Consider the following 15811-nt stretch of genomic DNA (forward strand, 5'->3'; position numbering starts at 1 on the left):
CCGGATAGTCAACACAGAAGGTAGTGATATCCTAGATACACTCTACGGCGGCATAGTGGCACATGTTTCGGGCTTCTTCGCTGTCTGACGGAGAACCGCATATACGCTGAGTTCCCCACCATAGCATCATTCGCAGGTTTTGTTCCTTCCAGCTGACTATTGCTCGAGGTCCGCGGAACCATGTTGGAACATCATGGGCCGTGAAGTAGAGCGGCAGTGAGAGTCTCCAGGCCTTGAGCTGATGATCGAGTGATCGTGGGGTCTTCATATCTAGATCCTTCTTTGGACCTGCTATCACGTTACAGAATACGGTGTTTCCGATGCGTGATAATTGAGCCTGTGCTATTATCGCGGAATATGTAGTTGGTTTGTCGATGGGGAGTGGGACTATAGAATCTAATGGGTAAGTCTGATGGTGATCAGTTAGCTACGACCTTCGTCTCTTTGTTTTAGCATGAAATCAGTTACCGAGTCTTCGATATTGCGAGGGAGTTGGGTTTCGATGAAACAGTCCGACAACATCAGGGGCCTTCCTGTAGTCAGACTAAATCCGCTGTCAAATGAGTAAACAATCCACCACACGACTCTTCTTCTTTCGCTACTCAAGGTGTCGTGTGTCGATTCCCTCATTGGTTCACGATGGAGGCCCAGTCCAAGAGCCATTCGATATGCTATTCCAATGAAGTTGTATCCGGTATTTGGTCGATCCCGTTTTTGGAGAAAATTCCCCTGTGCCATTTAGCATTGAAACATGCTTGCGGTATGCACCGACGCGCATCAAGCTGACCAACCATCAAGAGGAACGCTTGAACTGTGAGAAGTGCACCCGACTCCAGCAGACTTATTGACATACGCGATCGTGCAGCCATGTAAAATCTGGACTCCTCTACTTTGGAGCCACCGGATATCACCCAGTCACCGATTGCCAGAACGACATAGAAAATCAAGTGCCATGTGGAGTGAGGTGGGGTATGATGGCGGTTCTGGTACTTCTCTCTGAACGTCTTTTCATGTAGAATGGGAAATGATTTGTTATACCACCCGAAATAGGCGTCCATTAGAGAGTCCGTGAGGATAGAGTTATCAAGTTCCCTCAGAATGTGCGGACTCGCTAACATGGTCGAGTTTGCAGGGTGTTGTCCCCTTCGGGTAACCAAAGGAGCAGGATGCTTGGGTAGTAAATCTGAGATGGTTTCCAGTATACATGACCCAGATGAGTTTCCTAAAAAACCACCATCAATCTCATTCATGAAAAGCTTCTCAGGCCACTTACCTAAGTAACCGGATCCGGACCCTTCGGTTGGCAGTGATGCCATTCCATCGAGAGACTTGTTTGGCGGATTAGACGGGGTCATTAGATCCTCGTTCCATTCAAAGTTCTCTAATGGGGTGGGACTCTTCGCACCAGGGCTTACACCTAGCAAGCTGTTGTGGTCGGTTTCATTGGTATCATGCCCCTGTCCGGCCCCTGCTAATTCTTTCAGTGCTTCTTCGATGTCGATGTTCGGACCCAAGTTTCGGACAAGGGTCATCAACTTCTCACAAAGCTGCTCCTTCTCTTCAAGGTTCCTACATATATACTGAGAATATGTTTCTATGGTACACAGGGTTCTACACTCACTTGCGAGTCAACGGTGTCCGTGATGGTACACGCTCGAAGCGACATCGTTTTTGAGTCCTCGAGCAGTAAGAGCATGGAGCTGTTCCAGAACACTTGGCAGTATACTATTAGTATAAAAATAGCTAGCAGTTCTTAGATTAGCCCTCAGGGCCATACCTTGCTCTTTCGTCGCTTGGAGCATGTCAGAACTGTCTTAGCCACCTGGGATAGCCGTTAGGTATATGTTGGGTTCATTCTTACCCGGCACTCCACACACTACTCGCCGTTAGTCCAACGACAGGCTTCCTGCCATTGTAAAAGACTTACTGCCCGAAGCTCCTGTGTCTCTGATGCTAGTCTCGTCCGTTTTGCCATGCTGGTGATTAATTTGTGGCAGAACTGCGTTACATCAACATAAGGTTTATGCTCTAATGATCGTTGTGGTCGGCCCGCAGTCGTCCGAAGACCCCGCTGGATCGATCCACGCAAGTTAACTTCTGATCTAGAGATGTCAAAGACGCTGTTTCTAGGAGCTTATTTCGATGCTTAAAGACATGCAAATGGGGTCTATCCTGATATGTCACATTAGTAGAAAGTGCCCTTCACTCTGTTGACGTCTGGTTAGCCTTGAATAGCCCTGGGAGGTCAGTGTGAAGTACTCCTAGATGCGGATCTTTGGCAATTCATCTCGCCGGTCCATCTATAGATATCTGACACCTAGCTTGCTCAAGAATGCTCTAATAACTACTCGCTCTCTTGACTAGCAAACCTCAGATACTAAGCGTCGCAGTCAGCCTTTCATTGAGAGGCCCGAGCCGTGCAGTTGCAACGTGATTGGCCGAAATCGTGGCGCTCAATCGAGAGGATAAAGAAGTCGTCCACGGTGCGTCAGCACTAGCGATAGTGGCCGTTGCTCTGGCATCATGCGATCGGGGAAGATTGTTTTCTTTCCTGATTATATCCAGCTCATAAGAGTAGCTTGATATTTCAAAGTCACTGGGAGTTATTGCTGTTAGATTAGCGCCGTGCAACGCCGCAGAGTTACTGCTACTAGATTTCAGACGTTAGGAATCAGTCCAATGACAGCCCGTGGGCTTACGCATGGAAAGCACGAAGGATTCACTAAACCTGCCCCCAGTAAGAACCCCATGAGATCCAGGGGTTTAAAAGGCGCAACTGCCCAGCCTGGCACTCATTCAAAACTTTCCGAGCTACCTATCTGCAACACCATTTCCGACACCGTGTTGTCCGGCACGGTCGCATAGCGCAAGGAGCTCGTCTCCGCTTCATCTAGATCCTTCGTGTTTAGCAGCTCCGGTCGGAAGTCGCCGGAATTCAATCGGCCTGCGTGTACAGCTCGCAGCGGTGCACACAACATGGAGGCCAACTCTCCCAGCTTCGCGTCGCCGCTCGCTAGCGTTCGAGCCAGCAACTTGCACATTCCCTCCCAATTCGAGGGTGTCGTTGATGCCATCAGCAATGCGGGCCCGTGGACTATCGCCTTTACCATTCTCGCGGCTCTTGTCACTTATGACCAAAGTATGTCTTTTGACCGTTGATTATGATTCACTCGATCGGTCCTAAAATGGCTTGCCTTCCAGTCATGTACCTCATAAACAAAGGCAACATCGTGGGCCCAGCCTTCAAGACACCCTTTATTGGACCGTTCTTGGAATCGGTCAACCCCAAATTCGAGGAATATTATGCCAAATGGAAAAGTGGCCCGCTCAGTTGCGTGTCCGTCTTTCACAAGTTCGTTCCCCTGGCGCATACAGATCGTTAGCATAGACCGGACTAACAAATCCCGGTCCAGGTTCGTCGTGATTGCCTCAACCCGTGATTTGGCTAGGAAAGTGTTCAACTCCCCGACCTACGTGAAACCCTGCGTTGTGGATGTCGCCCATAAGCTTCTGGGAAAGGAAAACTTTGTCTTTATGGATGGGAAACCACATGTGGATTTCCGCAAGGGCCTCAACGGTCTTTTCACAAGGAAGGCACTGCAGTCTTATCTTCCTGGCCAGGAGGGTGTCTACAATCAGTACTTCGAGCGCTTCCTTGGCATCACGCAAAAAGCCGGCGGCAAACCAGTGCCCTTTATGCCCGAGTTTCGCGAATTGATGTGCGCCGTATCGCTCCGCACATTCTGCGGCTATTATATTTCGGACGAGGCTGTGAAGAAAATCTCTGATGACTATTATCTGATAACAGAGGCAATGGAGCTGGTTAACTTTCCTATTATTCTGCCTTTCACAAAGGCATGGTATGGTAAGAAGGCGAGTGATATGGTCATGGCTGAGTTTTGCCAGGCTAGTGCGAAGAGCAAGGTCTGTATGGCAGCCGGCAAAGAACCCACTTGCATTATGGACGCGTGGGTCAAGAATATCCTGGCCTCAAAACAATGGGTTGAAGCAGAAGCCAAGGGAATGCCAATGGAGGGCATGGAAAAACCATCTCCTCTGCTACGTGACTTCGCCGATTGGGAGATCGCTCAGACAGTGCTTGCATTTTTGTTCGCTTCCCAGGATGCTACCAGCAGCGCAGCCACCTGGCTCTTTCAGACGATGGCACAGCGCCCCGACGTGCTCGATCGAGTGCGTGAGGAAAATTATCAGGTCCGTAAGGGTAACGTCCATGCTGAGGTTGACTTGGACCAACTGGAGTCCATGACCTATACCCGTGCAGTCGTCAGGGAGCTTCTGCGGTACCGACCTCCCGTGATCATGGTGCCTTATATGGCGAAGAAGCCGTTCCCAATCACTGACTCCTACACTGTTCCTAAAGGTGAGCTCTATAACACGAACCAAGAGCTTAGCCGGTGCTAACTATTTACAGGAGCGATGGTTATTCCCACCACGTACCTTGCTCTCCGGGACGAGGAGGTATACGAGAACCCTGACGAATTCAATCCTGAGCGTTATTATACCGGGGATGCTGAGGAGAAGGGAAAGAATAACTATCTCGTGTTTGGAACGGGTCCACATGTGTGCATTGGACAGCACTATGCACAGCTCAATCTGGTGCTGCTCATCGGCAAAGCCTCGTTGCTGCTAGACTGGAAGCACCACGCGACCCCACTATCAGAGGAGATCAAGGTTTTTGCAACCATATTTCCCAAGGTAAGTGACCAGTGAAAAATCCAAAGTTGCAAGTACTAACTGTCGGTCAGGATGACTGCCCGTTGACTTTTCATGAGAGGAAGTGGTAAGGTTAAGTGGTGGGATAATGGAAAGGGAAGAGGGGCGGTTGCTTACTGCCGTTTGACTCGTTTGTACAGAACTCACAATACTTACATACATACATTGAGTGTCAGCTTAATATTTCGACTGTCTAATCCATGACATTTTGTTTTTCCCGATTGTTTTTCTACTGTTCACAGACAATGAAGACGTTGGATTTGTCCAATATGCTCATATCATTGGCTCCTAGACCGTGCCCAAGAATTGGTACCGTAACAATTTCAATTAACTGCTGCGGGTTTGAACCCCAGACACGTTCATGATATTCTCAGATCTTCGTTATATAGTCCTTTTATCGAATTTCAATAGCACTCCGTTATGCAAATACCCCAAACTCCCAACAAACGACTAGAATACCAGGCCTCCACCTATCCACCGAACAATCTTCGTTAGCTACTATGCTACAACACCTTCTTTATCAGAAGATCAAACAGGAAACAACATACCATCGACCACAATATCCACCCCGTTCAAATAACTCCCTCCAACATCACTGCACAAAAGCACCACCGGCCCCGTCAACTCCTGCGGTGACCCCATACGCCGCATGGGATTACGATCAGCCCATACCGCACGATGACCTGACAGCTGATCCCCCTCATTCAGAACCGTATCCATATACCCGGGCGAGATGGAGTTGACGTGGATGCCATACTGCGCCCATTCAGCGGCGAGACAGTTCTTCATATGAAGGATACTGGCTTTGGAGATATTGTATGCCAGCTGTGGCTGGGGGTAGTTAACACGGTGGCCGCTGATGGAGGCAATGAAGACGATTTTGCCGCCTGTTTTACGGGAGATCATGTGTCTGGATTAGAGTTATTATGAATTGTTGAAGGGGCAAGTCTAAGTGGGCTTACCTGGCAACTGTCTGCGCCATGACCCAGCTTCCTGTTGCGTTTACGTCTTGCATTCTCTTGTAATCTTCCAGGGACATGTCGATTGATGGGACGCAATTGACTATCCCTGCGAAGCAGCATAAAATCCTCAGATCGCCTAGACGGTCTATGGCTGATTGGACTGCGGATTGGACTTCTGCTTCGATGGTCACGTTGCAGGGTATGGTTACGATGTTGGCGTTGGGAAAATCATGCTGTACGGCTGAGATGTGCTCTTTGCTCTTTGTGAGGGATGTGGATAGGTCTAGGAGAGCTAGGCCTTGTAGACCGTGCTCAAGGAGTGCTCGTGCTGAGGTGAGTGCTAGGGCACCGGCGCCGCCGGTGACTATACATTGTCTTAGTCCAGTCGCCTTTCTTCTCTACTAGTAAAGAGAAAAGAGATGGCGAGATGAAATGACATACAGATGGCATTGCCCTTCACTGCGAATCTCTGTCTCGCGTTGTCGGCTGCACTGTTACTCGACGGGAAAGGCGCAGGGGGTGGCGTGAGAGACGACTGAGGGTCAAGCTCTCCTAGTTGCATCCAAGGGATTGCAGGGGTATCTGAGTTGGATCCCATAGTGATTATAGTGAAGACTTATCTATCTTGTAACTAAGTGATGAGTGGAGCCTAGGTTATTGAAATTTAAGGATGTTGACTAAAGACGATGAGTGTGGGGTGAATGTTTGATAACTGGGTTATGAGTATCAACTCAAAAAGACAAATTATGCGCGGTGGTTCTAGGGTGTTTTCTTTTAACCATTAAGGTGTCTGCTTGAACCTACTGGTTCTCGGCTACCTGTCGACCGATGGGGTTTGGGGTGGAGTGCAGATGCACCGGGCTAAGCCCCGAGTGGGATGATTGAATGCGGGGACTCCGGCGGGATGCGGAGGTTGTCCGATTATGTCCGAATGGGCCACCAATGCAATGCTTCGGTTGTCTGTTGCCCGAGATCACTTCTGCCTTCTCTTTTCTCGATGGGATGAAGTCAACAGGCTCGTCATAAATGATTAGGAGCTTGGACGGGAGGGGTCTGAAACAGATGATCAAAGATGGAATCAAAGCGCCAATATGAATTGAATGTTGGTTGACGCTTGTGTACTAAACCGACCCCGGATAGAACTTCATTGGTTCGAGGACCAGGTCGGACCACAGTTACCCGAACAGGTATATCATGATGATTGAGATCAACTCCTGGCTCCTTCTAAGGGAGTGGGGCAACCAGGTTCAGATTTCAAAGGACCAGTATTTGTTGGTGGAACCCCGCCATATCTGGTCGCGTGAAGTGAAAGAAGAGAAGCAGCAACCATCGAGGTAGATACCGTTCCAAGGAAAATATCTTAAAAGGGTACGCGGTACCTTCTAGTCTTATATTTGTCAAACTTCAACTTTCGATACTTCCCACTTGAACCAATCCTAAATTCTTTTCATTTGCTGCGGTTGTTAACTATCACCTCTGTTCAACATGTCTATGAGCGTAGCTGAGTGTGCCCCGGTCCGTGAGGGATACCCTCGCCCGTTCCCAAACACACCAACAAATGTGTTGGCGCAGATGCGTCTGAGCGGAAAGGTTGTCGTGATCACAGGAGCTGCAGATGGTATCGGATACGCAGTGGCTGAAGCCATGGCTGAGGCTAATGCCGATATTGCCATGTGGTACAACTCGTAAGCTATGCCTTTTCTAGCATCGGAAACAAGATTCCACATCTAACATAGTCACGATAGCAATGATGCAGCCGTCGCGAAAGCGCAGGCACTGGCTTCTACTCATGGGATTAGAGCTACTGCTTACAAGGTCGACGGTGAGTGTTACTTATCATGCGTTCTAGAAGGCCTAAAACACTAACATCCCCAGTTTCGGATGCGGATGCCGTTCAACAAGCAATTGCAGATGTCGCCAAAGACTTTGGCAAGGTCGATGTGTTTATCGCAAACGCCGGTAGGATGCAATTTTTGTCGCACAGTGCATTACATCGCTAACATTCTAAACAGGAATGGCTATTTCCAAGCCTCTTCTGGAGCAAACACTGGAAGAGTATCGGAAGCAGATGTCGGTGAACGGTAAGATGCTTCCTCTTTTGCTGTAGACTAGATACTGATGACGATATACAGTCGATGGCGTTCTCTACTGCGCTAAATATGTTGGGGAGGTGTTCAAACAACAAGGCTTCGGTAACCTGATCATCACCTCTAGCATGAGTGGCCACATTGTCAATGTCCCCGTTGATCAACCCGTCTACAATGGCAGCAAGGCCTTTGTGACGCACTTAGGAAAATCACTTGCTCGCGAGTGGAGAGAGTTTGCCCGTGTTAACATTGTCTCTCCTGGCTTTTTCGATACCAAGATGGGTGCCAGTCCGCAAACGGTCAACGAAGCCTACCGAATGGCGCCGCTTGGGAGACAGGGCCATGTGAAGGAGATCAAGGGATTGTATTTGTATCTCGCCAGTGACGCGTCTACATTCATGACTGGCAGTGATGTACTCATTGATGGTGGTTACGTGCTACCATGAGTCAATCATGCTGTCACTTTGCTGCAGATGCTAACAGTGTGTTTTTCAACCTGGATGCCATGTGATAGATTAGTGTTAGCTGGTGCTCCACAATGTTTGAGATATTAGAGAAATAGTATATTTCGGCCGGACCATGACTTACTACCACTACAAGTTTCAAATAGCAGAAGGCCGTCGGATTGCTTTAACGTCCCCTAAACCACACTATAGGCTCTACTAGAGCTTTTAGAATAATTCACCAAGCTACTTTTGGAGACAAATCTCATTTAAACAGACAAAAGAGAAGACAAAAGGAGAACTCGTCGGCCGCCTGTGCATAAAATGTTATAGTGACTAATACAGCACTAGTAGGTGGATAATATGTGGGCACGTGCATTGAACGTCATTGGGCCCAAAGCGGCAAGGCGGCGCAAATCTCGGTGATTATCAATAATTAATTCTGCTCCGGCGCTGAGGGGCAACAATTGAAGACTCATCCCGACTCATCCACTCTTCCCTATCTCATTTACTTTCACTCGCTCGTGTGGATTAGTCTCTCATCCATACTTAAATCTACAAGTGTCAACTGGGATTGTCACTTGTTTTCCGATATCCAGCGGTCGCAGCATTTGAGATTGTGCCCCGCTTCGTCCATCCCACAATCATTTAACGACCTCTACACGACACTTTCTTTCATCGTGATACCCCTGCGTTGTTTCGCCGATTTGATTCAAGATGGACGGTCCTGCATCTTCCCTTCCCTACACCTGCAACACTTGCCTTGTTGCTTTCCGCGGCAGCGATGCGCAGCGGGTGCACATGCGCACTGACTGGCAGTAAGTTTCTTCATATTACCACTGGTTTAGCCTGCAGGAGCTGATCTCATTTGTACTAGCTTGTATAATATGAAGCGTCGTATCGCCTCTCTTCCCCCCGTGTCCCAGGAAACCTTCAACGAAAAGGTTCTTGCCGCCAAAGCCACCACCACTGCCGCTGCCGCCAAGGCATCCTTCGAGACGACCTGCGTCGCTTGCCAGAAGACCTTCTACAGCGAGAACTCCTACCAGAACCACATCAAGAGCTCCAAGCACAAGGCTCGTGAGGCTCGCATGAGCCGGGAAAATGCCGACGAGTCGTCCTCCGTCATGAGCTCCACCTTCTCCCTGGGAGAACCCATCAACAAGCCCCGCGTCGGAGAGTCCGAGGTTAACAAGGTCGCCGAGACCCTCAAGGATGCTACCATCAAGGAGGAGAGCAATGAAGACGAGGAGATGTCTGATGATGGGTTCTTTGCGTCTCGTTGTCTCTTCTGTCTGCAGAAGTCGGAGAATGTGGAAGAAAACACCGAGCACATGTTCAAGACCCATGGCATGTTCATTCCCGAGAAGGACTACCTTGTTGACCTTGAGGGTCTTCTCCACTACCTGTGGCGCAAGATCAACGAGAACAGCGAATGTACCTACTGCCATATGATCCGCAACACCCCTGAAGGCATTCGCACCCACATGAAGGACAAGGGCCACTGCATGATCGCTTTCGAGTCTGAGGCCGAGCAGATTGAGATTGGCCAGTACTACGACTTCCGCAGCACCTACTCAGACGACGAAGAGTGGGAGTCCACCGGCAGCGAGACACATGAGGAAGGAGGCGTCAAGGTTGACGGCGAAGACGAGGGATGGGAGACAGACGCCTCATCCATGGACGAGGACGAGGACGACCTCGACAACCGCAAGCGCGCGCCCGTCGTCTATGCTACCGATTACGAGCTGCATCTGCCCTCCGGTCGCAGTGTCGGTCACCGCTCCCTTGCCAAATACTACCGCCAGAACCTGCACAACTACCCCACCGCAGAGGAGCGTGCCGAGCGCCAACTTGCCATCGAGAACGGCGAGATCGAGGAAGAGGAGCCGAAGCCTCGTGGCCGCAACCTCAACCGTGCGCTTATCACCCGTGCCAATGGCGGTACTGGTATGATTGGAACGACGGATTCCCAGAAGAGGGACGTGATGATCAGCGAGCGCAAGGAACGCCAGAGAGCCATGCGACAAGAGCAGCGCTTCACGGCACGGGTCAACCGGCAAGCCAACCACCAGAAACACTTCAGAGTAAGCTTACCACCCAAGACTGTTTTGACTTTCATGATACTAATCAGATGGTATAGGATCCTCTCCTGCAATGATCCCATACATTTCGTCTTCTTGCATCGTATGTTGATGAGTCTATGAATCATTTCAGGCTATTTGTTTCTTGGGTTTAGTTTCTGCATTGCCGTGCTGCTGGCATCGTCTTGTTTATGGAGTTGTGGTTGGGGTCCATGCACATGCTTTATGATAAAAGTAGGGTGAATAAATAGAGATGATTCTGGATATACTTGACCTAGAAGATGACTACGTATTAGAGGATCTCCAAGTAAAACAAATAGCCAAGTTACGGATACTCTGAAAGATAACAATCGACAAAAAAAAAAAAACATTTTGGATCGTATCCAAAAAAGGATACAAAAGCAAAAAGAAATATCTGTGCATCATCCGTGAATCGAACACGGGCCTCATCGATGGCAACGATGAATTCTACCACTAGACCAATGATGCTAGTTGATATATTATGCTACACTCTATGCATACATCAGTGGCCGAAAAAGAAATATCGAACCAACCAGTCCTCGATAGCTATACATACTTCACTATATTCCATGACAGAAACATTTATATTAAACATCATCCAGACTATATCTGCTCTAACTGTGATTACCAGCAATTTTGATCCTAGTCCACCCCACCACTTACAGACTATCAAATGAATACCACTCCAATAACAGCATCAAACACCGTACAATAACCATCAAGCAAATGATCCCTCCTCTCTCTCTCCTTCTTGGTGAATTTCTTACACATTTACGTAGAGAGATAGACCCTATAACCATAGCTAGAATATATATATACATTGAGTTAGTACTTCTAGTACTATTGGCCTTGGCCTAAAGAAGCCGGAGCTCTACTGAGAGGAGAGACCAATAAAAAGATCAACTAAGGATAGTTATCATGTCATACTTATCAAGTATTACTACAGCATCCCAGATTGATAATCCCAGCCATGTTCATGTTCCTGAATATGCTCAAGGATCATCCTCGTCCCTCTCCTTCTTATTTTCTTGGCAGATGTCCATTCTTTGGTGTTATCACCTAGGTGTATATCAATACTTATAATAATAAATAGTCAGACCTCATTAGAGGAGTGAGTGATCGAGTTTCGAGAGGGGGGGAGGATAGATAATCGATTGCAAGGAAGAAAGAAAGAAAGAAAGCCACGATGCATGACATCCCTGAATTGTTATTATCCCTATAGGGAATCAAGGAAGAATTTAGCTATATTACATAGTATTATTATCCATCATGTGGTCTTGATCTTGCATGGTGTCTGACTCGGGGAATTATTTTATAACTACTATGATGGGTCTACGGTTCGTGTTTCTAGATTTACTATTATTCCCGGGGGTACAGTCGGCATTCTATTTCAAAGAATACTTAAAAGCCATGGCTAGGATGCTGGAAAGCGGATTATCACCCAGTCTTCAAATGAGATGCTGGACGGATGGTGGTTCCTCCATCATCTGTAAGAGCAAGTAGGGTCGGTGTTACATTTTATGCAAGGACCTATCAGGAGAATGCCATTCCTTAAGAGATACTACTGAACACAAATCTCATCTACACCGCCAGACCCCTCAATGCAACGACAAGTGTCAAGCGACCAGGTATTGGCACGCAGGGTCGGCTATGCATGGAAAATGAATATATGGTGGAAAGGAAAGAAATACATCGGTTCCTCGGGAGCATGTGCATCACACACGACCAGCTGTTCGGTCGTACTTGTGTACCGGCTAAATTTTTGCAACGTAACAACAACAACTATCCACATGTCGCCCTGTCGCTCTGGCCAGCAGAACACTCGGAGCGTCTGAAATTATCTTGGTTATTGCGACAGTAGAGGGGTATTTTCGCCCGACTCCCCGTTCTTCGGGCCTTGTCCGCGCTTTCTGCGACGACGGCGTCTCTTATTTCCGGCGGACTGATTATTCCCCAGGTCGACGATCTCGCCTTCCTGGCGGACAGGGAACTCCGGATTATCGCTCGTTCTCGGTCGTTCAGATTCAGATGAGCTGGTGCTTGTGGTATGGAGCACAACCTTGCGGATGCCGTTGACATCGACCACCTGCTCTGTGATGCTACCACTGCGAGCCGGGCCTCGGTGAAGGTAACTGCCCGGCTTGAGATGCTCGGATTGCGAGTCGATGGACCGGGCACTGCCAGTTCGACTGCCCGCTGACCGAGGGTGATCATCCTGTTCTTCATGGACCGGTTCGGGTATCGATATCGGGAGACCATCCTTCGTCTGAGTACCGGCATCGGCCGGCGGATTGGAGTGGTTCATCGTGCCATATCCCGCACGGACCGCATACACCCCATCACGGGCGTCCATACCACTCTGTACAAGTCCGGCGCCGATACCGCCCTGCAGGCCGATGGAATTATGTCTAGGTTGTACATCGGACATACTCTGGCTGGATTCAAGATCGGTCTGTCCGGATCGGGATGGCGAGGCACTCCGTTTGATCTTCACATTTTGGTATCGAGTTTGGCGCGGTCGGCTGGCCAAGTTTGATGGACCCAGGTGCTTCAAATGCTGTCTGATCTCATCCGTGGCCCCGCGATGCGTGAACAAGCCATCTGTCGAGTCTGAGTTTTTATCTGAGGTAGGCCGACGGAGCTGGAACCGGGGCAAGGGTGCCTCTACGGAAAGCCGGCGATGGTCCTTCGGGGCCCCATTGGGCGGAGCAGGGGACTCGTTGTCCACCTCGACTAGAGTGGTCTCAGCTGGAAGCATGGGCGGATCTTCGACAATCCGGCCCTTAGGAACGCGGGACTTAGGAGCAGGAGCCATGCGGCGGATGGCCTTGTGTACATCCACGAAGACATCGGACTCGTCGATGATTTCCCTACAAAATGTCAGCATTGTTCGGTCCTTTGGGGCTTGTCTGGTACGTACTCTCCGATGAGCTCCTCAATTACATCTTCCAGGGTGACCACACCCAAGGCACCACGATCCTCACTCGGATACTCCGACACCAATACCATGTGGGACTTGCCCTCTTGGAAGAAGTTGACAATATCCAGGCAGCTTGTCTCCGGGCGGGTTTCGGGGAGCGTGGCCAGAGCAAAGTCCCGCACGCGCTTGCAATCTTCGGGGTCATAGGTGATCAACATTTTGACCAACAGCATGCCGACGAAGTTCATCGGGTTGTCCGGAGCATGAATGGGAATACGGGAGTATCCTTGCGACAGAATCAAGTCCATGGTGTTTTCGTCTAGGATGGTGTCGGCGGACATGGTGAAGACGTCTTCCATTGGGGTCATGATGCTGCCCACTGCCTTGTCCTTGAGGTCAAGAACAGCGCTGATGATGGTGACTTCATCGGAGTTGAGCTGTTCACCGGCTTCACCCAAGGTTTTATGCAGCGTCACCAGGGTCTTGAGACCGGCCTTCTTGTAGATGGTGCCGTGATCCTCACCCAACAGCTTATCGAGCAGCTTCGCGACCGGGTAGGCGACGGGAGACATGAGGTACATGAGCGCTAGGACACATGGAGCCATCCAAGCACCAATGGGGAGACCGTAACGGACACATATCGACTGGGGGACGATTTCGCCGAAAATGACTAGACGCGACAGAGGGAATTGATGGTAAGCAAGGATGCGAAGGCCAAGAAGAGGGATTTTTGGGACATACCAATCAAGACGGTACTGCCGAGCACCGCAGGCCAGCCACCGCCAAGTGAGCGGTCGAGCACGATTGGAAGCGTCTCGTTGGTGATCACATTGCTGAGCAGCAGGGTGACGAGGACCCAGTGCTTTCCTCGCTGCAACAGCTTCAGGACACTTGCGGCATTTTTGCGTTCGGAGCCTTCACCGGAGGTCTGAATGACTTGTAGGTAGACTTCATCCTGTCCCATCAAGGCGATGGTCAGACCAGCGAAGGCACCGCCGCTGAGAACGAGGGCGGCGGCGACACCGAGGTACAACCATAGACTAGGGTCACTGGGGGGTTTCGGGTCGACATCGGAGTTGATGATAAAAGTTGGGGCGGCGGAGATGACGGGCAGGTTGGCAACAGCCAAGAAGCAGAGCTTTGCTAAACCAAGGACGAGAGGCCGGGCGGCCAGGATACGTGTGGCAGAGGATATAGCCATCACCAAAGGGCAATGGAAGGAGGGTGGGGAAAAAAGAAAGAAAAGAAAGAAAAGACAAGAAAGGCCCGAAGGCTACCAGAGGGGCATATTTGAGGAAAGAGACGACAAGAGAAGAGAGAAAGGGTACGTACGAATTGGGGGGGCGGCTAAGCTGAATTGGGGGCGGGAAAGCAGAGAAAGATGGATGGAAACGACGAAGTGGTAACCACTCCGAGTAAAGGTTCTGCTGCTGCTGGTGCTTTGCTTAGTAGTGGCTGGCGGCGTAATCGGAACAATTGATCAGTGCGGGTGGGTGTCTGGCCACTGCGTGACGTCGCCTACTTTTTAGCACTTACATTAGTACGTAGGTACTAGGGAGTGCTATGTCCTCCACCAAATCCATCCTTCATTATATCATTCTTTTTACTGGCTTATACCTGTTTTATTTCCCTCAGCAGGAATCAGCAGGAGGGTTCTCTAATTGATTGATAGGTGCTGTTAAATAGCTCACGATTCCAGCGTGATTATTATCCTCTCATCAATTCATTTTAGACCTTTAGAGCGCAGTTCTCGGAGATAGCACTGGTCACTAGACACACGTCTGACAAGTCCACACCCGCTTCTAGTACGACTTCTAAGCAGTCCGGAGTAACTATTTCAAGGGCTCCATCATTTCTGCGAAGGTCCTCATCTTCCCGCCTCCCGACGGACGATCCCGGAGGCCCCCCCATAGGGCGCTTCCCGATGTCCAATGAAACCGTCTGTTGAATGCTGAGGTAAGAGATGAGTCATTCTACTCCAATGATTCTAGAACTACTGTAAGTAGTAAGGTAGGTGACTCGAATAACTAAGAAAGTAAATAGGTAGTAGTCATGAAGGCATCGATATGGTCGAGTGGTGTAGTTCTAGCAGATACTTACTGCAAGATATGTTTTGGACTGACTTTTCATTTACAGCTATATATATGGAGGTCTAGTTAGTAGGTGAATCTTACAACTACTAATCCTGCAGCGGACTATATCAGAGACTGAAAATATAGACTTTGATTTTCTAAAGATATACCCAGTAGCAGGCAGGAGGTATACCGAGAAGCTACAGAACTTAATATACTGCCTTTCCTAGGATAATAGACAGATAAGCATACGCCGATATAAGTGACCGTGCCGATTTGGTTAGTAGCCAGTGTAGACTCTGACAAGATCGGCAACGATCGAAGCAGAGAATAAAAAGAATTGCGAATATCTCGGTATGAAACTGATTATAATTGGCATTAGAGCAGCAAAAGGGCGATATTCATGATGAAACTATGTATTCTCTAGTCTAAACATACTTACTAGCTTGTCATTTGCGTAGTTGCCTTGATAGAAAAGTCCACTGATG

General features: G+C 49.2%; 6 protein-coding genes and 1 non-coding gene across 7 annotated transcripts; 3 read left to right on the plus strand and 4 right to left on the minus strand.

Annotated features, from left to right (window-relative positions):
* Positions 1-31: 31 nt before the first annotated feature.
* Positions 32-1975, minus strand: AKAW2_80297A (Zn(II)2Cys6 transcription factor; the record flags this gene model as incomplete). The annotated part of the gene is made up of 8 exons (XM_041681302.1): positions 32-409; positions 469-729; positions 792-1222; positions 1274-1569; positions 1622-1713; positions 1778-1822; positions 1862-1876; positions 1928-1975. The coding sequence occupies 8 exons, from the start codon at positions 1973-1975 to the stop codon at positions 32-34; spliced, it is 1566 nt and encodes a 521-aa protein (XP_041548258.1).
* A 1001-nt stretch (positions 1976-2976) lies between these two features.
* ERG5_2 (cytochrome P450) lies at positions 2977-4805 on the plus strand (the record flags this gene model as incomplete). The annotated part of the gene is made up of 5 exons (XM_041681303.1): positions 2977-3139; positions 3202-3352; positions 3414-4381; positions 4433-4716; positions 4767-4805. 5 exons carry the CDS (start codon positions 2977-2979, stop codon positions 4803-4805), a joined length of 1605 nt encoding a protein of 534 aa, XP_041548259.1.
* A 379-nt stretch (positions 4806-5184) lies between these two features.
* AKAW2_80299A (oxidoreductase, short chain dehydrogenase/reductase family) lies at positions 5185-6294 on the minus strand (the record flags this gene model as incomplete). The annotated part of the gene is made up of 4 exons (XM_041681304.1): positions 5185-5204; positions 5283-5644; positions 5697-6060; positions 6138-6294. The coding sequence occupies 4 exons, from the start codon at positions 6292-6294 to the stop codon at positions 5185-5187; spliced, it is 903 nt and encodes a 300-aa protein (XP_041548260.1).
* An 887-nt stretch (positions 6295-7181) lies between these two features.
* Positions 7182-8229, plus strand: AKAW2_80300S (uncharacterized protein; the record flags this gene model as incomplete). The annotated part of the gene is made up of 5 exons (XM_041681305.1): positions 7182-7381; positions 7442-7518; positions 7572-7655; positions 7709-7777; positions 7829-8229. The coding sequence occupies 5 exons, from the start codon at positions 7182-7184 to the stop codon at positions 8227-8229; spliced, it is 831 nt and encodes a 276-aa protein (XP_041548261.1).
* Positions 8230-8943: 714 nt separating this feature from the next.
* AKAW2_80301S (putative C2H2 finger domain protein) lies at positions 8944-10387 on the plus strand (the record flags this gene model as incomplete). The annotated part of the gene is made up of 3 exons (XM_041681306.1): positions 8944-9044; positions 9104-10313; positions 10370-10387. 3 exons carry the CDS (start codon positions 8944-8946, stop codon positions 10385-10387), a joined length of 1329 nt encoding a protein of 442 aa, XP_041548262.1.
* A 341-nt stretch (positions 10388-10728) lies between these two features.
* Positions 10729-10799, minus strand: AKAW2_t80004A. The gene has a single exon. It is a non-coding gene; the product is annotated as a tRNA-Gly (tRNA).
* Positions 10800-12177: 1378 nt separating this feature from the next.
* On the minus strand, positions 12178-14452 carry AKAW2_80302A (putative DUF21 and CBS domain protein (Mam3); the record flags this gene model as incomplete). The annotated part of the gene is made up of 3 exons (XM_041681307.1): positions 12178-13201; positions 13252-13921; positions 13993-14452. 3 exons carry the CDS (start codon positions 14450-14452, stop codon positions 12178-12180), a joined length of 2154 nt encoding a protein of 717 aa, XP_041548263.1.
* Positions 14453-15811: the final 1359 nt, after the last annotated feature.

The sequence above is a fragment of the Aspergillus luchuensis genome, chromosome 8 (genome assembly GCF_016861625.1).
Source record: "Aspergillus luchuensis IFO 4308 DNA, chromosome 8, nearly complete sequence".
Classification (NCBI taxonomy): Eukaryota; Fungi; Ascomycota; class Eurotiomycetes; order Eurotiales; family Aspergillaceae; genus Aspergillus; species Aspergillus luchuensis.